This window comes from Delphinapterus leucas, chromosome 11 (genome assembly GCF_059928025.1).
Source record: "Delphinapterus leucas isolate spDelLeu-1000000601 "Yukka" chromosome 11, BTC_Dleu_Yukka2, whole genome shotgun sequence".
Classification (NCBI taxonomy): Eukaryota; Metazoa; Chordata; class Mammalia; order Artiodactyla; family Monodontidae; genus Delphinapterus; species Delphinapterus leucas.
In genome coordinates this window covers 46,852,599-46,877,659 of record NC_143139.1, presented here as the reverse complement: position 1 = coordinate 46,877,659, position 25,061 = coordinate 46,852,599, and the positions used below count along the sequence as shown (strand labels likewise).

Sequence of the window (25,061 nt, the reverse complement as noted above, 5' to 3'; positions counted from 1 at the left end):
GAGAAAAACAAATACCATATGCTAACACATATACATGGAACCTAAAAAAAAAAAAAAATGGTTCTGAAGAACCTAGGGGCAGGACGGGAATAAAGACACAGACGTAGAGAATGGACTTGAGGACACGGGGAGGGAGAAGGGTAAGCTGGGATGAAGGTTAGTGTTACTATTAATTTGAGTCTAGTCATTGGTTTCAGTGTAAAATGATTAAAATCTATTAAGAACTAGTTATCTTCTATAGCACATCATTTGAGTAGAGCAAAGATGAGTAAATGGTGCTGAAACTACTGCAATGTGATAATCACTGAGCCTGGACTGGTTCAACATCTTGATGTTTCGATTTCTTGATAAATCAGTCTCTAAGGTTCAGTTCATTCACACAGTGTGAGGCTACTTAGCTGTTCAAAGTACATCACTTTTGTCCTCCAGTTTTCATATTGGCTTCCTGTCAGGGTTTGCATTGATTTTAAAGTTTTATTGTTGACATTTAAAGCACTTACTAGCCTGATACCTTCTCATATTAATGATTTGCTTATCCCCATGGGACAAGGAAAAAATTTTGAGATCTTCTGCTAGCTGGATGTCAGTCTTAAATGTCACCTTGAGATTCAGAGTGCAAAGCCTTTTTGTGTTTTACTCATGTTCTTCTCGAGATCAGATAAGATGTTAGAAAGAAAATAACATATCTTTTCTAAAGGTCAGTGGGGCATCATGGAAAAATATATCGAGAACTTGATTTATCAAATTAGTGTATATTTTCAGATTTGTGACAGATCAAATGCCCCAGAAATGTTACAATAAAAAATTAAATCTATGAAATGGAAATTATTGAAATATTCTTATTATTTAAACTTGGGAAACAAATGCTGTGTTCCTGAGTGAAAGAGTATTTTACTTGTTCTTATCTATGACAGTAAAAATTGTAATTTTATTTTTAAAGTTAGTCTCTTAAGGTACAATTTTTTTTTTTTTTTTTTGCAGTACGCGGGCCTCTCACTGCTGTGGCCTCTTCCATTGCGGAGCACAGGCTCCGGACGCGCAGACTCAGCGGCCATGGCTCATGGGCCCAGCCACTCGGCGGTATGTGGGATCCTCCCGGACCAGGGCACGAACCCGCATGCCCTGCATCGGCAGGCGGACTCCCAAGCACTGCGCCACCAGGGAAGCCCTAAGGTACAATTTTTTAATATTCTAAGATATTTGTGATGAATTTTATAAATGGAAAACTTAAATTTTTTATAATCAACTATAAATAGATTTTTTGGATTTAATGTTTAATTATGAAGACTAGGTTATGCTGTGTGTTTGTGTTAGACAGCTTTGGTTAATTATTAATGCCAAGAGTACTCTAATTTGGGGGGTAGAAAATAACTGTTACATGTGAATATAAAGTGTTAAAATATAATATAGAAAATTAACTGTGTATGACTGCATATAGTCATATAGTATATAAAAACATATAGCATTAATTCATGCTCTAGGCAAACCAATTTTTATGTCCTAGTATAGGCTCTAGAAGAAATCTCCTCTGTCACTTACCTACCTACTTATCTACCTATTAGTTTGTTTTGTATCTCGGTCCATGATAACGTACTATACATCTAACCCTCTCTGCACATAAGGTAGAGTACAGAAAGTATTTTGAAAATTGAGTGCTAGATAAATGTGACTTATCACCATAATTTCACCATTTTTACTTCTACGAAGGAACGTTTTGCCTATGAAAGCAATCTGACTTCAGAAGATCTCCTTCCTACTTTGCCCTCTCTCTCACATCCTGTCTTTCTTCCTGTAGCTGTGTAACGGGATTCCTTCTGGTAGACATGACAAAAGAAAAACTTTGAAAAACTTTAATATAGTGAAAATAAAACAGAATATCCCTCCTAGGACATTTTAAGTGAGGTCCTTTGTGGCTAGCTCAAATTAAAACATGTAAGGTGAAAGACAAAGTGTGTATTTATGGTTAAAAGATCTTCTTAAACTGTATGTAACCAAAAGCCCCCAAATATATACTTTTTATTATTTGAAATTCAATTTCTATTTTCTCATAATACGAGTGACTTGATTTATAAAACAACTGGTTAGCCAATTTTTAACACAATTCATGGTATAATTTTCTTATGTTTACAGATAAGTTTTATAGTATATGAGGAAAATATGTTTAACATATCGGACACTTTGGAATCCATTATCACTGAGAGATTTACTATGAACCACTTCATTACATAATATGTAAAATACAAATGTTTCATATTGTTGATGCTGATTTAATGATGATATTGACAGTTTTGTGACTAAATCCCTAAGCAGAGGAAATACTGAAAATTTGATTTTTAGCAGGTCCTTTCTTTCTTTAAAATGCAGCCCATGGGCTCAGCTATACAATTCAGTTTTAGAATATATTATAAATACTAATGCAATATGCAACATATTTTGGCCTTTGGCTTTCTGTAATTATTCAGTTTAGCTGCCTCAACATTCTCATTTTGTCCTCCTTGGAGGACAATTTCTTTTTATATATTCTAAAATTATTTTTATTGTGTTTTCAGTTATATTCATTAGATTATTATTTGGGGGTTAAACCATGTAAAATTGTAGATATTTGATAGTTTTTGACCTACAGATACATTATCTTGAGATTTAAAAAAAAAAAATGTACCAAAAAGGCAGATTTTTAAAAAGCCTTTAATCCTTGATGGATGGCCAAACTTTAAATAAAAAATTGTCTTCCTATATTAAAATGTATTATGTAATACATAATAAAGATAAAAGTACTTAAAACATTATCATATTAAATTAATTTATAGTACATTATTTATAATTTACAGTATAAAATTTATTCTCCATAAATATGCAATACTCCTTTTCTAAGGTTCACATTTTGACCACTTTTTCCTAGCAGCATATGACTTTGACTCTGTATTTTTTAGAACACAGATAGAAATTTAAATCTCAGACTTGAGATTTTCTGTACTTTGTAAGATCTGTACTGTAAGATTCTCTAAGAAGAAGCAGACTCCCTTGTTTCGCATCTTAATTTCTGACCTACAATTAGAGCTTATGTGTTTTATGTTAATATAATAAATACCATTAGATCCCAAAACTCTTCAGTAATAATTTCTTATGAAACTCAAGTTTCTTGGGAATTATCTAGATATATGGCTTCCCCTGGGAAACTCCTTCAGGCTTCCATAACTGCACCTAATCAATTTTCAGGTCTTCCATAACTATCAACCAAATTAGGGGCAATTGGCTTTTTCTGAGGTATGGTTGCAGCCATCAGATTGGGTCTTATACATTTAGGTGTTAAAAACCTTAAATCTATTTGGTTCTTAGATAGGTACTCTAGACAGAGAAACAAATAATAAGCTTATTATAAAAATAAATGTAAAACTTGTTTTACTAAAGATTTGGGTTAAACTGCAGACCTATTTATTGCTATTTGTAAAGCAAAGTATACAACTCTGAGGACAGTTTATCAGCTCAGAAACCAGTAAGGTTACACTCTTGACATGTAAGAGTGGGAGGGGCTACTTTTGTTAATTTCATGTTGATTTTGTCTTGTTTTTATTTCCAATTTTGTTTTTATTGGTGCCTGTGCTAATTGAAATGACTGTCATCGCTTGCCCTAATAATCATACCCATTATTCCTCTCTCCATACTCCGAAGTCCAGTTACTAATATTATAGGCTTTGTTCTTGACACTCACATTCTCCTGGAAGATGGGAAAAGGCAAGCTTGTCTGTGGTCTATAATCATGTTTCTGCTCCCCTGCTCTGTCCCCCACCTTCAGCCCCACTTTCCCCCCCAGGTTTCTGCACTGTTGATTTCAATGTTAGAGGATAGTTTTCTGGGTTTTTTTTTTTTTTTTTTTCTCATTTGGTGGACACTGAAGAAAAAGTTCTGACTTGGTTTTTTTTAAGGCTCTGAAAAAGTAGATTTTTACATTGACAAACAAATTAAAATATTCTAAGAACTAGTGTGGAGGGAATGTGAATTACTCCACCCTGTAGGACAAATCACCATGTAGGATAATAAACTTTTCTTTGCCTCCTTATCTCATCTCTTCCTCTCCTTTTTTTTTGTGTCAATCACCAATACGTCTGTTTGGGCTGCTATAATAAAATTTCATAGACTGGGTGGCTTAAGCAACAGACATTTATTTTTCATGTTCTGGAGGCTGGGAAGTCCAAGATCAAGGATGCAGCAGATTTGGTAGATTTGGTGTCTGGTGAGAGTCCACTTCCTGGATCATAGGTGGCTATCTTCTCACTGTGTTCTCACGTGGGAGAAGCGGGGAGAGGGCTCTCTGGGATTCTTTTATAAGAGCACTAATCTCATTCATGAAGGATCCACTTAATCACCTCCCAAAGGCCCCATCTCATAATACCATCATTTGGTTAGGATTTCAACAGATACATTTTGAGGGAGATAGAAGCATTCAGTCCATTACACCAATTAAATTTAAAGTCATTGACTTTTTAAATTTTATTTTATTTATTTAATTTTGGCTGCATTGTGTCTTTGTTGCTGCACGGGCTTTCTCTAGTTGCAGCAACAGGGGGCTACTCTTCATTGTGGTGCGTGGGTTTCTCATCACGGTGGCTTCTCTTGTTGGGGAGCACTGTTTCTAGGCTCACGGGCTTCAGTAGTTGTGGTGCACAGGCTCAGTAGTTGTGGCTTGCAGGTTCTAGAGCGCAGGCTCAGTAGTTGTGGTGCACGGGCTTAGTTGCTCCATGACATGGGGGATCTTCCCAGACCATGGATCGAATCCATGTCCCCTGCATTGGCAGGCGGATTCTTAACCACTGCACCACCAGGGAAGTCCTAAAATCATTGACTTTTATTCAGCTGCAAGACTAGTGAGTCTTCAGAACTGGGCATATGTTGTTTCAAAGAATCTGGTCTAAGTCTTATTGAGCATATAGGATTATATGAGAGGTAAAAACTGAGGAAAACAAAGGAAGAAGTAACTAAATCAATTTGGAGAACTGGGGAGTAATCAAAAAGGTACATTTCAGCTGAACTTTGAAAAATAAGTCATATTTTGCCACGTGGAGTGGAGGAGTAGGGAAGTGGTTTCTAGGAGAGGGGATGCCACATACGCAAAGGCACAGAAGCATGAAAAATCATGGCCCATTAGGGAACAAAAGGCATGGTGTTGGAGAGGCCAATGATGAAAGAATCGGGAATTAGAGGTGGAACCATTTTGGGTCACATATGCTTTGTTTAATTTCTATCTTGAGGAGCTTTTGGTTTTCTGACTGACCATGAGTCTCATTATCACGTCAATGGGATTTGTGGCCTATCTTGATATATGAATGTTACGCAAGTGAGAATATTGCTGTGTACAGACCACTATGAAAACTAATTAGCATATTACTACTTGTAACTCTATGGGTGGGGGAGGTAATGCTTGGATATCACTTAAACGTCCCAAATTAGGGAAGTTGTGAAGTTAATCATGGTACATTCATGAAACAGAATATTATGATATAATCTTAAAACAATGATTGTGACATTGAGAAGAATGGCAATAGCATATTGCACTGCTCAGTCACATAACTTATAAAGGGTAAATCATGGTTCAAAATTTAGTGCTTTTAATACCTAGTCCAGTTCTGCCCTACTAAACCATAAATATGAAATTTATACTTTAGTCGAATGTTTTTATTCGTTTGTTCCACATTCATTAAATCACTATTTACTCATGTTTTTCTATTGAATTATGGCATCTTTATGTATAGGATACAGATATTAAAATATATTAGCAAAAGATATGCTGAATATTGGTAAAATGGCATTATTAAACCTGTTTGAATTCTTATTGGTGCCATCAGGATTTTTTTTTCCTTCTAATTATCTTTCCGTTAGAGAATTCAGCATTTGGCACATGAGAGCTAAACAAGGAAAAGTCACCAAGCTTATTAAAATGAAAGATCCAAAAGACATTAGTAATCTAAGAAAAGACAACCTATGTTTAATTACTTATAAGAAATGCAAAATTTATATCCAACTCCCAAACAAAAGTAATTTGATGCAGGAATTCGCAAAAAAAAAAAAAACGCACCGTTAATGTACATGTAATTCAGGTAAATCTGGAACTACATTAGGCTAATATATGCCTTGTAATTTTGTGAGGGTTAATGAAAATTAAAAAGGAAAAGCTTTTTTTCTGTCAGTTAGTTTCCTTCTTCTGGCATAAGACTTGGTTAGAAACCTTGACAGGTGTGTTCATTCTTTTAGGTCACTGAGGAACCATTAAATGAATTACTTCTGCTGTGCACTTAACGTCACTAGAGGTTTAAATCATGAAAGCATGTTCCTGTAAGCCTGAATTATTCCCAGATAATATTTCATAAGTATCATGATAAAATCCTTCCATTATTTTTGTTTCTTCTGGATAAGTTAATGAAGGGGCAACTTTAGAAAATAAGTGATCCTGTATTTTGTTGGTCATTTCTTTTGACCATGGTATTCTTTAGATTTTTGTGTATAAATTTCAAATACCTCAATGATGTTTTTCAGGAGGTCATATAGATGGCTATTTTATTAGAACAGCTCTATTGAAGTTATAACTGACATGCAATAAACTACACATATTTAGAGTGTATAGTTTGACATTTTGATGTATATGTACAACCATAAAACTAACTCCACAATCAAGAAAATGAAATATTAATCACACCCAAAAGGCTTCTCAGGCCTCGTTGCAATTTATTCCTCCTGCCCTTATTTCTTTTCCCTAAGCAACCACTGATCTGTTTTCTGTTACTATTAGTTAATTTGTATTTTCTAGAATTTTATATAATAGGAATCACACAATATGTACTCTCTTTGGTTTCTTTCCCTCAGCATAATTATTTTGAGATTTATCTATGTTTTTGTGTGTGTCAAGAATTCATTGCTTTTTATTGCTGAAAAGTATTATAGATATCGTGCAATTTATTTATCTATTTACATGTTGTTGACATTTAGGATGCTTCCAGTTTGGACTATTAACAACTGAATAGCTATGGGCATTTGTGTACAATTCTTTGTACAGAAATACATTTCCATTTCTCTTCAGTAAATACTTGAGTGTAATAGCTGTGTCATACGGTAGATATACATTTGAGCTTTTCATGAAAGCCTTTATCTTTACTTAGTCTTTTTATGGCACAGAATACGATCTTACTTGGTGCACTTCTTTTTTTTAACATCTTTATTGGAGTATAATTGCTTTACAATGGTGCGTTAGTTTCTGCTATATAACAAAGTGAATCAGCTGTACATATACATATATCCCCATATCTCCTCCCTCTTGCATCTCCCTCCCACCCTCCCTATCCCACCTCTCTAAGTGGACACAAAGCACTGAGCTGATCTCCCTGTGCTTTGCGGCTGCTTCCCACTAGCTATCTATTTTACATTTGGTAGTGTGTATATATGTCCATGCCACTCTCTCACTTCGTCCCAGCTTACCCTTCCCCCTCCCCGTGTCCTCAAGTCCATTCTCTATGTCTGCGTCTTTACTCCTGTCCTGCCCTTAGGTTCTTCAGAACCATTTTTTTTTTTTTTTAGATTCCATATATATGTGTTAGCTTACGGTACGTGGTGCACTTCTAATAGATGTTTATTCTACTTTTTCCTGGGTGGAGTATTCAGTAAATATGAAGTGGGTTAAAATGGTTGAAACGTTGTTCAAATATCCTATAACTTTACCAATTTCTGTGACTACTTTTTCTATCAATTATTGTGAGAGGAGTATGAAATTTTATACTAAAATTATAGATATGTCTATTTCTCTTTATAGTTTTATAAGTTTTTGTTTCATGTGTTTTATTAGGTTCATAATTATTTAGAAGTTGTATTCTCTGTATGAACTGACTCACATATCATTTTCAAATACATTTTTTCTAATATTAATATATAGACTCCAGATTTCTTTTGATTACTGTTAACATGTTTTCCCATTCTTTTACTTTCAAGCTAGTTGTGTCTTTATATTTAAAGCAAGATCTCTTGTAGGCAGTATGGAGTGGGGTCTTCATTTTTTTTTTATCCATTCTGAAAAGCTCTATGCAGTGGTGTGTTTAGACCATTTACATTTAATGTGATTATTAATAAGACTAAGTTTAATTATAATACTTTCCTATTTGTTTTCTATTTATTTTTAATTTTCTTAATTCTCATTTTCTTTTTTTTCCTTATTTTGGATTGAGTATTGTTTATAAGTTAATTTAATCTCCTTGGTTGGATTATTAACTCCCTCAGTGGTTGCTTCAGTGTTACTGTTCACATCTTTACCTTATCACAGCCTACACTCAAGTTATATTCTTCCCCTTTAGTATGACAACCTTCAAAATTATACTTCCATTTATCGCTTTCTAGATTTTGTGTTATACGTTTCATACATTTCACTTCTACATATGTTATATTACTTTTGTTCTACATTAAATTTTTTAAATCGATGTAAATAATAATTTAAAAATCTTTTATATTACCCATGTAATTACCATTTCTGATGCTCATCATTTGTGTAGATAGAGATATTCAACTGTTGTCATTTTCCTTCTGCCTGAGGGAATTTCTACTACATATTTTTTGTACGACAGATCTGCTGGAGATGAAGTTTGATTTTCATCTCTCTACATAAACTGTTCATTTATGTATTCCAGGTATAATAGCTGATTTATTGTTCTTTTCCATTAATTCTATTATCTGCACCATTTCTGGGTTGATTTTGATGGATTGATTTTTCTCCTCATATGGGCCACATTTTCTTGCCTCTTTGCATGCCTGGTAATTTTTTACTGGAGACAAGACATTGTGAATTTTACCTTATTGCATAAAGGTATTTTTTTATAAATAACTCTTAAGCATTTTTCTGGGATTCACCTAGCAGGAACAGTTTAATTATTAATTTCAGATGTTGATTTTAAACTTTGTTAAGCAGGGCCAGAATAACATTTCATACAAACCTAATTTTTCCCACTATTGAAACAAAACCCTTCTGGGTATTCTCCCCAATACCCCCAAATCATGAGATTTTCCACTATGGCTAATGGGAGCAGGAACTCTTCTCGGCCCTTTGAGATATCCAGAGATTGGTCTCTCAAATCTTTTCTAGTCATTCTTTTACCAGCTTCAGTAGTTCCTTCACACATATGCAGTGATGAATATTCAGCTAAAGCCTCAAAAGGCCCTTTGAAGATATTTGGAGCTCTCCCTGTATCTGTCTCTCTTTCTCAAGAATCATTCTTGAGTACTTAAGAAATTTTAAGAGAATGGATTTTAAGGCACAGAAGTATCATAAAATAGAAATATTCTAATATAATAGTAATTTATTTCTGTACAAAAGGCCCAGAAGAAAATCATTTATTAATTTCTTTCAGTCAATATATACTACTAAATACAAACTATTACTTGATACTATTCTAAGTATTGTGTAGATATATGAGGTGATATTTTAGCTCAAATAGCTACAATATGATATAAATGCACAAAAGCAGTGGAAATGTTTCACTCTAGGAAATTACGGGAAACTGTATTACCTCAGACCACACACACAGATACACGCTTTTCAATCAAGCTTATATTTACTTCCTGGCTTTTCCATTTACTAGTGATAATACATACAAATCAATTAGCGAATACTTTGCCTTGACATCTTATATTCCAGTGGTAAACAGTGAATTAATGAACTAGAAATATATAATATACCATATATTTTAAAGCTCTATGAAAAAATAAAACTGGGTAAGAAGGATAGGGAGTAAGAAAGGTTAAAGTATGTGGTAGGTGCTTTTTTACAGTTTCCAGAGAAGACCTTGTGATAATTATGTCATTTGAGCAGTGTCTAACAGAAGTAAGGAAGTGAGTCAGTTAGATATTTGGGTGAAGAGAGTTCAGGCGAAGGAAACAGCAAATAAAATACTCTGAGGTAGTGGCAAGTTTGATGTGTTTGAGATAAGTGAAGAGTCCCATATGGTAAAGGAGGAAGAGAATAGGCGATAAAGTGGGAAAGTCATCTAAGACGTTATAGGCCATTTTAAGGACTCTGTAACTGTGCTGAACGTTGGGCAGGTGTTTTTGGTAGATATTGAAACTACAGGGATGAATAAGACTTACATATTTCCTAATGTCAGAGGATTTAAAGCCAATCAAAGAACTCAGTAAATCCTCCGTCTCCAGATGTTACTTAAAAGATTCAGAGATGGTAAGTAAATTTAAAGTAAATTATTTAAGTAAATTTAGTAATGCCATATACCTACTAAGAACAAAACATATTTGAATTCATCATTTTAATCAAGAAACCCTATTATGTTGAGTTATTTCACTCCAAACACAGGTCACATTCATGGATAATTACCTATTTTCTATCATTCCTCAATTCTTGTCAGCCATAGCTGTCTTCCTTTATTATCCAAAATAAGATTGCATCCCCCAAAACCTGCCTAATCCAAATTGATGCACCTATTTGCAGATCTTGGACTATATATTAAGTCCTACTAATTGTAGAATATGGAACAGAATCTAGAGATAATCTGAAAAAGATTCAGGTATATTGAGTTTAGTGTGTGAGGTAGCACACAAACCACTGGATCATGTATCTTTCAGAATCTTTTCTGTTGTAAACCTAAATCTGGGCTTTTGAATATAAAGCCAAGAATTTTTTTCATTATTTCTCAAACTCATTAAAAGAATGAAAGATAGAAGATATATTTTAATCTTCAAGCTCCTTACAACTGATAGCAGATAATATTGGGTCCATGGTGGGAAATATTTCTTCAAGTGTATCAATTATAGTCACATTTTATGGGATGAATTGGGAGATTGGAATTGACATATATACACTAATATGTATAAAATAGATAACTAATAAAGAAAAATTATAGTCACGTTTCTTTTCTACCGGAGGTGCCTCTTACCTATAGGAGCTTTGGCATATGGTAGGATAGAAACAATACTTGTGCAACAAAAGCACATTCTGTTGGACAACTTGGTTGGGAGTGTTACATTTGTAAACGCTCTTCACACAAAATTTGCCAGGGAATAATGAATAATCTGTCTTACAGTCTTACAGTGACATACAGTACTACTGGGTCACACAGTTTCTTGAAGTCCCAGAATGCGTTTCACCTCAGAGTTACCAGGGAGAGACAATGAATCTTCCAATCTTTGAGTCCTTTGTTCCTGGCCATGCACTGTGCTCTTACACCTCTTCTGGATTTGGCCACTTCAAATCTCTCTCAGCTATTCCACAAATTACTTCTGTCATATCTTCTTCTAGTTGTATTTTTCTTGGATAATCAGTAAAGTGAATGTTCTCCTTTCCCATTTCTTTTCAGGGTCATAAATATTCACAGACTCATTTTCTTTAGGGATCCAAACACTTCTAGCTTCACTTTACAATTTCTTTGTCCCCCACCCCAGGTCATCACTGTTCCTACCTACAGCCCAGGTGGAAGGAAACATGCCTCTCAGAACACAAAATATGTGTGCCTGGTGCCCATTTCCATGCACATGGCATGGGGTAGGTTTAGAGATAGACCAAGGGAACAACACCCTTTTCTTCATTTTTAGTTAATTTCTTACAAAGCTTGTAACTAGAGCTTCCATAATGGACAAATTGTTTCTTGGTCTTAAAATTTGGGCATTTATTTGTAGACATTATTTTTCTTCAAAAATTAACAGAAAACTATCATTTTTTCTTCTAGAATAAGCAACTCTTTTTACATGTAAATTATTAATATGCAAAATGAACATCCTACAGTAAAGTTTATGCTTCTAAACTATTTTCATTTCAAGTATAGTTTTATCAAAAAGAGGAAAATGTATTTTCTGGAATACTACCAGTTATGTTTTATATGAAAAATTATAAAGTTTTCTGGACAAGTCCCACTACTGAGCTGTATTAAATTGTAATAAAATGACATTTGTGGCAGTTACAATGTATTATTAGTTCTTTCTCCATGCTCCAATTCTATGATATTAGAAAGAATATCATGGTAAAAATTGAAGTCTAATTTATATGGAAATTTGGTACATCAAATTCAATTCTATTTGCAGATTTTTACCCTCAACCAGCATGAAACAGAAGAACTTCTTTCCTTTGTTTTAATGTGTCATAGTAAAAAAATGACAAAAGTCCCCAAGAAAGATGAAAATGAAGAGCAGGTCATGATTCTTGATCTTTTCTGTAGAACCAAGGATGTTAAATGTATGTTGAGAGGAGCAATCATTTCATTGAGTTTGTTGCATCTTGAAGCATTCCTAAAAACTGATAAAATGTCCAACTGCCACTGATTTAGTGTAGTTACTACTACACTAAACTAGCAAAATAATTCTCAAGTGCCCGGCAATGTGCTAAATCTGTCCATTTAATCCTCATCGACTCTTCATCTATTTTGTATGTGATGACCCTCAGGCTTTCAGAGGTTATATAATTTTCCGAGGGTCACATAGCTTGCAAGCGGTAGAGCCAGGAGTTGAATCATACCTCTCCAACTCCAAGTTAAACACTCTTTCCCCCAAGCACAGACTCTCATTCACTGTAGGCACTTAATATCATTGCACTGAATAACTAACTGACTCCTGTCTACATATGTCTTTCTGCAGTGTGATATTGATGAAGAGTATGAATTATAAATATTCGTTGATTTCTCCCTTTTCCTCACTGACAACTCCCTATGTTTCTTACAATCTATTCTCCACACAGAATTTAAGTGATTTTTAAAATCTGTGTTAGATAACATCACTTCCCTGTTTTAAACCCTCCAACTCCTTGTTTCTTTATAGAATAGTAAAATAAAATAATGATCTCCAAAACTCTATATCTTCAAATCTCAGATATTATTTCAGCCCGTCTCCTCCTCTTCTCATTTCATACTCACTCTACTTCAGCCTTACTAGCCTCCTTTTTGTAATAACTCTGAAGATACTAAGTTCATTTTTTAACGTTCTTTGTTCCTGCTATTTCTTATGCTGGAATATTCTTTTGAAATATTCGTTGGAACTTCCCAAGGGAGTTGCAGGATAGACGATAAATAAAATAAATACTGTCATTTGAGGGAGAGAAAATATAATATGCAAAGTCATTCATGAAAAAGCAAAAATAAACAGAATACCTTGGGTGGGTATCCTGGGAGGCAAGGAGCTTTGTGAGATGAGAAAGTAGATTGGTGTATATGAGCACATGAGAAGATGGATGCAGCATGGGCTGGACCATGAAGACTAGATGTTGTGTCCATTTTTATATTTTAGTATAGTTTAAGATGACTGCAGTGTTAAGACAGAATACACAGCACGAGAGACCAAAAGCCTAGGGGTGTGTAAGAGATGGGTGCGTTATTTCAGGTGGTCAATAAGAGAGTGTTGGCGCAAAGGTCACACCAGTGAGAATGGCAAGTGGAGAATAGATAGATGAGATCTTTTTGAGATTTGGGGTTTGGTGACCAATTTGATATGGTCTGTGATAGAGCAAGGGTGGTTTAGAATATTTAGGGCAATGCATTGGCATTTGTGTTAAAAAAAATTGTTAAAGGTGTTCAGAAATACTTTTGACTGGGTTGATTTCATAGGAGGAATCCTTTCTATTGGATCCTAAAGGACAGGTAGACTTCTAAAGTCAGACATGGAAAGGAGCAGGCCCTTCAAGGACCAGGGTTCTTTTCAGCCTTACTTTTCAGTTTCTCTAAATTACATGAGAGAAAATTTGCCTTAGTTTCAGCATCAAGAAGCAAGAATCTAAGACAGCTTCCAGAGGTTAAAATATTTTTTCTGACACTTCAAGAACCAAAGACAACATGTCTTTGAGTCATTTTAGTTATAAATGCAAAAATCAAAACACTATTCCACCTATCTGGAGAAAAACATCCCTATAAAGTAAGATGGAAACATATAAATTTCATCTTTCATGTCTTACAGACTAAATTTATACTTATCAATGTAAGTATTATACATTTATGCACTTTAATCATCTTTTAAAAAATATTTTATGGAGTAAGCAAAAATAAATCATATATTTATAAAAAAGCCAAAGCAACTCTGGGATGTTTGTTGCATGCATGTGGCATTTGAGAGTTATTTCTTATAGTCTTAATAGGTTTTTATGCTTATAGTAACTTGATATTCAATTTTCTTTTTCATTTTTGGTTTTAAAAAGAGACAACTAAATGACTTTTACCTATGAAGTCTTTGATATTTAAAATGTTTAATGTCAATCATTAAAAGAGTAAGGTGGTGGTTTGGCACTGATTTATAAAGAGATGTTTGTGACTTTCTTGAATTAAAAAAAAATTTTTTTATTATTATTTTTTGACTGTGTTGGGTCTTCATTGTTGTGCTTGGGCTTTTCTGTAGTTGCGGCGAGTGGGGGATACTCTTCGTTGAGGTGCACAGGCTTCTCATTGCAGTGGCTTCTCTTGTTGTGGAGCAAGGGCTCTAGGCGTGCGAGCTTCAGTACTTGCGGCTCGCCGGCTCAGTAGTTGTGGCTCACGTGCTCTAGAGCGCAGGCTCAGTAATTGTGGCGCACGGGCTTAGTTGCTCCACAGCATGTGGGATCTTCCCGGACCAGGGCTCGAACCTGTGTCCCCCGCATTGGCAGGCGGATTCTTAACCACTGTGCCACCAGTGAAGCCCGAATTTTTTTTAAGTTACATAAAATGTTTATCTACATCACTCTTCCATTTCTTGGTATTTTTATATCCCATGATTACTATGTAGTAATGCTTATTCTAACGTATATCCTTTATGAAATATAAGCTTACACGTCGGTCTTATGAGAACTAGTAGATTTTTTTTTCAGGAAATGTATTATTTCTGAAACATATAAATCTATAATATCACTCTTCTCATTGGTAGGTAGACTTCCTAGAGAGTAAGTACAGGTATAGGGGTTCAAATTCATGTACAACTTAGAAGGCCTATTTATAGGCTGATGTGAGGTGCCTTTGGGAAGGGAATTGGTCTATTTCTCCTAAGTTTAATGCCAAGGTCATTTCATAAAACAGCATGAATAAACCCTCAACTCTTAATGAAATAAACGTGCATGTTGAGGAAGCGTCAGCTCATTTGTCACTTTTAGCAAACTCGAACACTTGGAGGGTTGAAAATATTTCTATGTCCCAGACTTAGATGCATCATAAAACTGGTCTTCAGAATGAAGTTAATGGAACATGATTCACCCTGTTGGCTTTATCAACATGCAGATTCCTGGGTTCGCTCCACGTCTTTTGAATCAAATGTCAGTGAGTGGGGGCCCTGGAATTTGCATTTTGAGTAAGCTCCCCAGGTGCTTCATGGGCCTTCTGAAGAAAGAGATTTGACACACTTCTCAGGTTTATTTGCCTTCTAAAATAACATTTGAGCTTAAACGTGAAAAATCGATGGGGATTTGGATGAAAATCTTGGGAAATTACACTATATATGGTATCTTGGGTATTTAGGAACTGGGAACTTACATCTATGGGATGTCTACGTACTGGATGCTTTGTACATGTCATTGAATATAACCCTAACCACAATCTTCTGGAGATAGGTATTATCAGCTTTATGGATGAGAGAACAGGCTCAAAGATGTTAAATAACTTTACCAGAGTTACACAGGTAATGACTGGAAAATAAACAGATTAAATCTAGTTACATCAAAGTTTCCACTATGTGGGAAGTCCAGCTGCTGGCTTGGATGGGGCAGAAGATGGGACAGAGAAAGCAATACTTTTTTGAAACAAACTCATGCTATATGGTAAGATTTGCTCTATAGGTTAATAAACAAAATGATAAGGAAGAAATTCTTACATCAACTTCACAGGTGAGACACAAAGAGGTTAGGTAACTTGTTGATAAACACATTTATTCATACATTTATTTATTTATATATTAAATGGTTACAAGGGATTAGATATGAGGTGGAAAAGAGTATGCCTTGGGTCTACCCCCATGGAGTTCACAGACTAGTTTAAGAGACAAAGAGATAAATTGACTTATACTATAATTTGTGATAGATGCTACAAGAAAAAAAAATAACAGGAGAAATGTAATTTAAATTTGGGACTCAAAGAGGGCTTATCCAGAGAAGTGACATTTGAGCTAAGATATAAAGTATGAGGAAGATGAGCAAAGTCAAGAGTGAGAGGAAAAGCATTCCAGGTAGAGGGAATACCATGAGAAAGTCTATGAGGCAGAAAAGAATTGGTCCTTTAGGAACTGAAAGAAGGACAGTGTGGCCAGCCTAGAGGACAAGGTGTGAGTAGTACAATATGATGTTGGAATCAGTGACCAGATCACTGAGGCCTTTGATGGTATAATAAAAGATTTGGGGCAATTTTTCACTGTTAAAACAGAGATGGAAAAAGAGAGTACAATATACATTTTAAAAGATTATTCTGAGTGTTGTGTACGTAGGCCAGCTTGGTTATGGAGTAGTTCAAATGAGAAAGGTTGGATAAGACCAACTGAGAGTGGCCACAGAGATGTAGAAATGGAGAGTACTTTAAAAAATAAATTTGGATTTAGAATCATCTGAGCTTCATACTGGATGAGCGAGGGCATCAGGACAAAGCTATGTTGAAAATGATTCCTAAATCTCTCTCTTCAGCAACTGGATGAGGAGAGGATAGAGGGCCATATGCTGAGAAAGAAACACTACAGAGGAGCAGGTAGCAATACAGAAGGGAGAATTTGGGTGAAAAATATATACATGTGGTCTTTTTTGAGCACAAAGATGGTATTTTTATCCATGGCCATCAAGGAGCTCCCGTAAGGAGACAGCGTAGAATGAGGAACAAAGTTAAGCAGGAAAGGAGTGAGGAAGTGAGACTGAGCTGGAGAAGCCAGAGGAATAGAAAAGAAATCAGAACAGTGATGGTGTCATGGAAACAAAGAACAGCAAGAATTTCCAGGATGGGATGGGCAGTTTTGTCGGGGGTTTCAGAGAGGGCTGACAAGATGAGGAGTGAAGTGCTCTCCATATGGTTCTACCCAATGGACAGTTTTCAGGCCTATTCTACTTCTGAAAATCTTGGCAGTAAAAGTGTATACGGAATCGGGTAAAATTTGGAGATTGGGAATTGGGGAAGACACTTTTAGACAGAACATAGTAGAGCCTAGTTGTATAATAATGGGAAGGGTACAGAAAGTGGGAAGATTGATGACCTGGAAAAATAACAGGTAAAGGAAAAAGAAATATTTTTGAGAAGATAGGAACATGTGGAGGACCTCTGACAGAAGAAGGGATACTTTTTCTCTTTTGCAATTTTTAAAAATAATTTTATTGAAGTATAGTTAACTTACAATGTTGTGTTAATTTCTGATGTACAGCAAAGTGATTCAGTTATACACACACACACACACATATATATATATATATATAAAATCTTTTCCATTTCCTTTTCTATTGTGCTTTGTTACCTGCGCTCTACCATAGGACCTCGTTGTTTACCCATCCTATGTGTTATAGTTTACATCTGCTAATCCCAAACTCCCAGTCCTTCCCTTTCCCACCCACCCTCTCCCTTGGGAACCACAAGTCTGTTCTCTATATCTGTGAGTCTGCTTCTGTTTCGTAGATATGTTCATTTGTGTCGTATTTTGGATTCCACATATAAGTGATATCATATGGTATTTGTCTTTCTCTTTCTGACTTACTTCACTTAGTATGATAATCTCTAGTTGCATCCATGTTGCTGCAAATGGCATTATTTCGTTCCTTTTTATAGCTGAGTAGTATTCCATTGTATATATGTACCACATCTTCTTTATCCATTCCTCTGTCGATGGACATTTAGGTGGTTTCCATGTCTTGGCTATTTGTGAATAGTGCTGCTATGAACATAGGGGTGCATGCATCTTTTTGAATTATAGCTTTGTCCAGGTATATGCCTAGGAGTTTGATTGCTGGATAATATGGCAACTCTATTTTTAGGTTTTTGAGGAACCTCCATACTGTCTTCCATAGTGGCTGCACCAATTTCATTCCCACCAACAGTGTAGGAGGGTTCCCTTTTCTCTGCACCCTCTTTGCATTTTTTATTTGTAGACTTTTTAGTGATGGCCATTCTGACCAGTGTGAGGTGGTACCTCATTGTAGTTTTGATTTGCATTTCTCTAATAATTAGTGATGATGAGCATCTTTTCATGTGCCTATTGGCCATCTGTATGTCTTCTTTGGAGAAATGTCTATTTAGATCTTCTGCCCATTTTTCAGTTGGGTTATTTGTTTTTTTGTTGTTAAGTTGTATGAGCTGTTTGTATATCTGAGAAATTAAGCCCTTGTCGATCACATCGTTTGCAAATATTGTCTCCCATTCTGTGGGTTGTCTTTTAATTTTGTTTATGGTTTCCTCTGCTGTGTAAAAGATTTTAAGTTTGATTAGGTCCCATTTGTTTATTTTTGTTTTTATTTCTACTGCTTTGGAGACCTAAGAAAACATTTGTATGATTTATGTCAGAGAATGTTTTGCTATGTTCTCTTCTAGGAGTTTTATGGTGTCATGTCTCATAGTTAAGTCTTTAAGCCATTTTGAGTTTATTTTTGTGTATGGTATGAGGGTGTGTTCTAACTTCATTGATTTGCATGCGGCTGTCCAATTTTCCCAATACTACTTGCTGAAGAGACTTTTTCCCCCATTGTATATTGCCTCCTTTGTCAAAGATAGCTGACCATACGTGTGTGGGTTTATTTCTGGGCTCTCTGTTCTGTTCCATTGATCCATATTTCTATTTATGTGCCAGTACCACACTGTTTTGATTACTGTAGGTTTGTATTATTGACTGAAATCTAGGAGGATTATTCCTCCTGCTTTATTCTTTTTCCTCAGGATTGCTTTGGAAATTCTGAGTCTTTTATGGTTCCATGTAAATTTTATGATTATTTGTTTTAACACTTTTTCATTTTTAATGAGAGAGAATGATAGATGATGATGATGATAGCTAACACTACTTTTTTGCTGTATGCTGTACCCTTCTCTGATGTATATATACATGTGTGTATGTTATTATATGAATACATTATGTTATATTTATATATATTAATTAATATAATGTATTAAACTTTCTAATAACTTTGTAAGATTGGTATTATCATCATTTCATACATGGGACACAAAAAGTATAAGCACTTTGCCCAGGTTCCACAGCTGGTAAATGATGAAATGGGATTTGACTCAGAGCCTAAGATCAGAACTGCAGACCTGCTGGAAGGAAGGTGAATCCCTTCTTGTCTGATACCTTCTTCCTACCTGATGTATAAGGCAAAGTTATCAACTGAGGAATGCAGGGATGGTGGTAGTAAAGGACATAAAGGGAGATCATTAAATGTATGAAATAATGATTAGAGACAATGGAAGAGTAAACTTACAGGACTGTGGTGAGATTTTCAGGTGGTGGTAAGTACTCATTTGAGTTTTGTGGGAACAAATTTATAGTGATACCAGTCTGCTTGGTTTTGTGATCGAACCCCTTCTATAATATGCTGAATGAGTCCAGAAAAAAAGGAAGTGGATAGTTGGGTTCATTAGGGTTAGAATGGTTTTGTTTTTATTTTGTTTTGGCAAGGAAGTTGATGATATTTGCAAAGAAAGTTGAGAATATTTGCAAAGGAATAGCAAATCAAGAGTGTAAATCTAATTCTATCTACATTTTATTCACCTTCACTACATTGCCAACAGGAATTACTGGATTACTATGGTTAAGCAAACAATTAATAACAGTGCATCAAACTCTGATTCTGTAAGACTGAAACTGGAAGAAAGTATTTAAAGGGAGGAAACAAAAATCCTATGTGGCTAGTTACTTGAAATATAATAATATGCTCTGTTTTGGCAAGTAATGGAGATTCTTCTAATTTACAAAAGTACCTTCTGAACATACCTGCATTTGGAGAATCTTTTAGGATTGCTAATAATGTTCTTCCCCAGGTACATTGCTGAGATTTCCTGTATTTTTTCCGAAACATTTAACTTTTGAAGCAAAGTGCATTTTTCCTATACATTTGCTGTATTTTTCCTTAAATTCTTTATTTTCTTAAAACTATTTCCAATATCTGCTTTATCCTTGTTAATGGATACTAACAAATTTACAATTTCATGGAAATTAATGTTGATTAAAATAGATTTTCTATCATTTATATAGGAAAGACATGATACATAATTGCTCGTAAAATTTAAGAAGCAATGATGTGTAAATTGATTCCGTTAAGAGAAATGTGCTGTTTTAAGGTCACTGTTTCATGCGTGCATCATTCATTACCCATGGTGACACTATATTGCCTATTTTAAGTTATCTCAAAGCCAGAAACAAAGAGCTAGACCTAAGCTGGTGAGAAATGTGGTTTATTAGCATTTTTACAGATTCTTGCAAGTAAAGTTGCACTAAATGGATCCACGTGGGAATGGTCTTGAATACATAATTTTCTCTGCAAATCTTTCATTGTAGGATCAAAGATTATGAATTTTACAGCCATAGACAATGTTAAACTTATTTTATTCCAATCTCAGATGCACATATTTATTTCTGAGTTTTATGCAAATTCAGCTACCAAATATTACATGTAAATGTTTGTTCATGCCTATATTTTAATTATAAAGTGGAATCAGAAATCAATGTAAAATTTTGGAAAGAGCTTACCTAGTACATACTAGAATTTACTCATATATCAAAATTTATTGTGATAAAAACTAGTATTTTTTTTGTTAACATTTACACGTCTATCAAAAGCAGTGGATATAATTTACAAAACCTAAAATATGTTGACTGTATTAAGTGTTATGAAAATTAAGACCTTTTTCATGTCACTTGACTTTGACAAATACTTATCGGAATGAGGGCAGGAGCTCAATCAATATTGAGATGAACAAAATCAAGGGACTTTACAGCTGAAACCTAGACAGGTCTGATAGGATAAAGTGGAAACCTCAGAATGAGCCCTTTCAAGAATATTACTGGAATCCCAACAAGTGAAACAGAGCAAAAAACTAAAAGTAAGGTGCCAGGAAGTCAAAGTAGTTGTGATAATTCCTGTAGGGGCTATAAGTTAGTATTCAGTAATTCATTTACTCAATATATGGTACACGCCTACAAGTGTACCAGGCAATCTTTTAGAGGGTTGGGGTAGAGTAATGACAAAATCTGTGGCCTTGTTACCAGAAGGGGGACCCCTTCCAGGGCCTGAGAGTGGGCTCTTGTCTAACACTCGGAAATGAATAGTCTGAAGAGACAGACATACTGGCAAAACAAAAGACTTTATTGGAAATAAAAAAATAAAGTATATTTCTTTAAAAAAAAAAAAGAAAAAGACTTTATTGGGAAGGTGCACCTGGGAGGAGAGCAGCGGGGTAATGGCAGCCAGGAGAACTGCTCTGCCGTGTGGCTTGCAGTCTCAGGTTTTATGGTAATGGATTTAGCTTATGGGCTGTCTCTGGCCAATCATCTTGCCTCTGCCCATATTTGGTCTGACTCAGGATCCTTCCTGGTGGCACGCACATCTCTCAGTCAAGATGGATTCTAGCCTGAGGGTTTCTGGGATTTTGGCAGGACATATTATGGGCTGGTGCCTCCTCCCTCCTTTTGGCCCCACCCGAATTCTTCTGGTTTGTTTTTGGCAGCAGCACTGTGTTCCTTATCAGGACCTCCTGTTGTGAGACAACTCATGCAAGCAGTTATTATCCTGCCTGGCCAGGGTGGGCGGTTTCCGTCAATGGTTTCCTAACAGCCCCACGGATTTCACATTCTAGTGAAGGGGAGAGACCATAAATAATGAACATAATGAATAAGCAACTGTTGGGAAGTGATAAAGGCTATGGAAAAAACAAAACAAAACAACAGCTCTAGGCAAGAGGAATCAGAGCTGTAGAGTGTGGAACCGGTTACGGTTTTAAGTAGGATGATTAGTGCAGATCTAAAAGAGGTGGTATTGCCTCGTTGAGGATAGGAAATGAGAGAATTAGCCCTGCATATATTTGGAGGAAGAGAAGGCTCTCAGTGCAAAAGATCCAAAATGGGACTATGCCTGATTTGCTCGTAACAGTCAGTATGTGTGGAGTATAGAGAATCAGGGGAGAGGGTACCTGGACACTGGGTCCAAGAGGGGCTGGCAGGGCTGTTTTGCTGTGGCTTTCTTCTTCACTATTTATGTCCTTTTCTACATGTTTCCTTCTCCCTAGTTCTACAAGGAAAGGGCTGGCATGATAGGCTGCTTCATGAACAAGTGGAAGGGGAGGGGAGAGGAGTAGAAGGTGGATTCCACAGGATGGGTAGATGGAAGGACTGGGGGTTGGGGGATGGCTGCATGCTGTCTCATAGGATGTAAAGAGAAAGGCAGGCTAGACAGATTTGGATTGAATCCTGCCTCTGGCACTAATTAGCTACCTGACCAAAAAAAATATGACTTCCCTGAACCTTGATCTCTTCGATGATAAAATGGGCATCATGACACTTTTCCCCTAAAATCACCACGAGGATCAGATAATGTATGTAAACTGTTGGGCACAGGTCCTGGCATATAGTAGGCGTATGTGGCAAGTTACCTTCTTCCTTTTCCTATTTTGGCGGCCTAGCACTGTCATTGATTTCAGCCCAGAGGGTATCATCTTCTTTTGAAAATAACTTTTGGATTTGAGTAAAAGAAGTATAATTCTGGCATTATATCAACAAAAAGACTGTTGAAACAGTTATACGGAATAAGTTGGACTCACAAACATAATAAGAAAAGTATTTTAAACTTTTTCCCACTGCATATTCAAACCTGTTCTAGGCAACTATTCTTTTTTTTTTTTGGCCACTCCTCATTGAATAAAACCTAGAGGAAGTTCAAGGCTTTTTCTGGTCACTTTGAACACATGCCTATGTCAGGTGGGCTAACTGCAGTGGAAAACAGGGCCTGGTGGTCTTGTCATTATTATTTTCTTGCCTATAGTGCCCCTCCCCCACCATTTGACTGTCTCTGCGAGACAGGAGGGGCGAATGGCAGCTTAAGTTCTCACCTGACTGAGATTGTCCTGAGCTGGTGGTAGTGTCCTCTGTGTCTGGTAGAGGTTTAAAACTGACACTTTTCTTGTGGGATGATTTTTGGGTTCTCCAGAGACCTTGCAATACTGGGAATCTTTCTCTTCAAGATCTTGTGAAATGAATTACTGTATCTGTTTCAAAAATCGATTTATCTGTTTCCAATAGTCATTTATATGTTTTGCTCAGCCCTGAGGCACCAGTAGTACACTCCCCGTGTGCTCTGCAGGGCCGCCTCACACCCCACGCGGCTCTCTTGGCCAAGATCTAAGTGAGGCCCCAGTTTGCTTGCTTGCTCCAGTGGCCCACTTTTGTTCCACAGGAAGTAGTCATGCATCATTTACCTCAACAAGCTCTGGGAATGCTGGCCATCTTCAGTACCTTACTCAGCATTCAGAGCAGCTAGAACCATAAAGCTTTAGATTTTTCAGATTTGAGTCCCATACCCATAAGTACATCACTGAACATCCAGAAGACACATGGTCTCTTGAAGCACCTTTTCCTAGGCTTAAAATGAGGTTCAAATGCCCCCACTATCCTCTACTGAGGGTAGGATGGAACTCATAGCCCATAGATAATTTTCTGTGGACAAATCTTCTAGTCTCTGGTGTTTTAGCCTCTATACTATAAACCTTGAAGGAGTGAGGAGCCAAGGGTCAAGAACTAGTGTTCTGGCATCTCCTTTCTAAGTCGTGCATAGGCAGTCTTATTGCGAGAAGTAGTAGAAATGCTGACTTCAGGACTTAACCAAACGAAGACTAAAATAATTCCACTTCACATCTGTTACACCATCTTCTCGAGACACAAAAGAGTGTGTTACAGAATAAAAAGTTCTGAGATAAAACATCTCCCAACTCTCCATGCCACACATATAAGCAAGTGTCAAAAAATAATCTCAGCTCCCAGAAAGGCTGGGAGAGTGGGAGAGTGTCCAATAAGGCACCAACTGGGAGAACTGCAATTCCTGTCATATGTATTTAGTATTTGTTTCAAATACTAAAACCACACTTAACCCTCCCTATCAGCATCCTTTATGCTCATAAGAATAATATATGTATATTTAATATTCCAGGTGATACCATTATTTACTTGAGGCACTGATTTTTTTATGTGTTCAGTGTTTAAATATTTGAAAATGAGTCTCTTCCCCACAACTTTCAGTATTGTGAGATTCAAATGAGTACTTTATCTTCAAAATAATTACCAAGATAAGCGAACTTTCCTCTACTGAGGATAGATTTTATCTACTTATTTTTTGAATGACTGAATGTCACTTGGATCCAAATCTAATGGAGACATGAGCAAATGATGTGTGATTATGTGGTGATCAAACTGTAAAATAACATTTGTGGGGAAAAAAGACATGACTTTAATGCAATTAAACTAGTTTCTCATGTATACCATAAGGATTCTAAAAAGAGGCATTACAAATGGAATAATATGGAAAAGCAGCATCATTGAAGGAGAAGCATTGCTTTTCAAGATGACTATTTGGTAGAACACAGCACTAACTTAGGTAGAAATTTCTGATAAGATTAATATCATTTTATTCTTCTTAGCTCATAAGTAATATGTGAAAAGCTAAAACACAGATTATTAGTGGCATTGAAGGCTTTATACTTACAGAATTCTCATCTTTTTTTTCTTTTATTGAAGTATAGTTGATTTACAGTGTTGTGTTAGTTTCAGGTATACAGCAAAGTGGTTCAGTTATACATACATATATACCTTTTTTTCAGATTCTTTTCCCTTATAGCTTATTACAAAATATTGAGTATAGTTCCCTGTGCCATACAGTATGTCCTTGTTGGTTATCTATTTTATATATAGCAGTGTGTATATGTTAATCCCAAACTCCTAATTTATCCCTCCCCCACATACCCCTTTGGTAACCATACATTTCTTTTCTCTGGCCAAAGAAAAATTTTGTTTTTTGTTTTTCTGTTTTGTATATAAGTTCATTTGTATCTTTTTTCTTTTTTTTTTTTTTAGATTCCACGTATAAGTGATATCATATGACATTTGTCCTTCTCTGACTTACTTCACTTAGTATGATAATCTCTAAGTCTACCCAT

General features: G+C 35.7%; 1 protein-coding gene across 6 annotated transcripts in view; it reads left to right on the top strand.

The window, feature by feature from the left end:
- LOC111173812 (uncharacterized) overlaps positions 1-25,061 on the top strand; it is a 154,657-nt gene that overhangs the window by 40,181 nt on the left and 89,415 nt on the right. For all 6 annotated transcript variants that reach the window (XR_016394969.1, XR_016394967.1, XR_016394968.1 and 3 more), the window contains exon 2: positions 982-1,173. Coding sequence is in view for 2 of the 6 variants with exons in the window: in XM_089920961.1 (XP_089777087.1) it covers positions 982-1,173 (192 nt within the window). In the remaining 4 variants the exon portion in view is untranslated. The remainder of the gene's footprint in view (positions 1-981; positions 1,174-25,061) is intronic.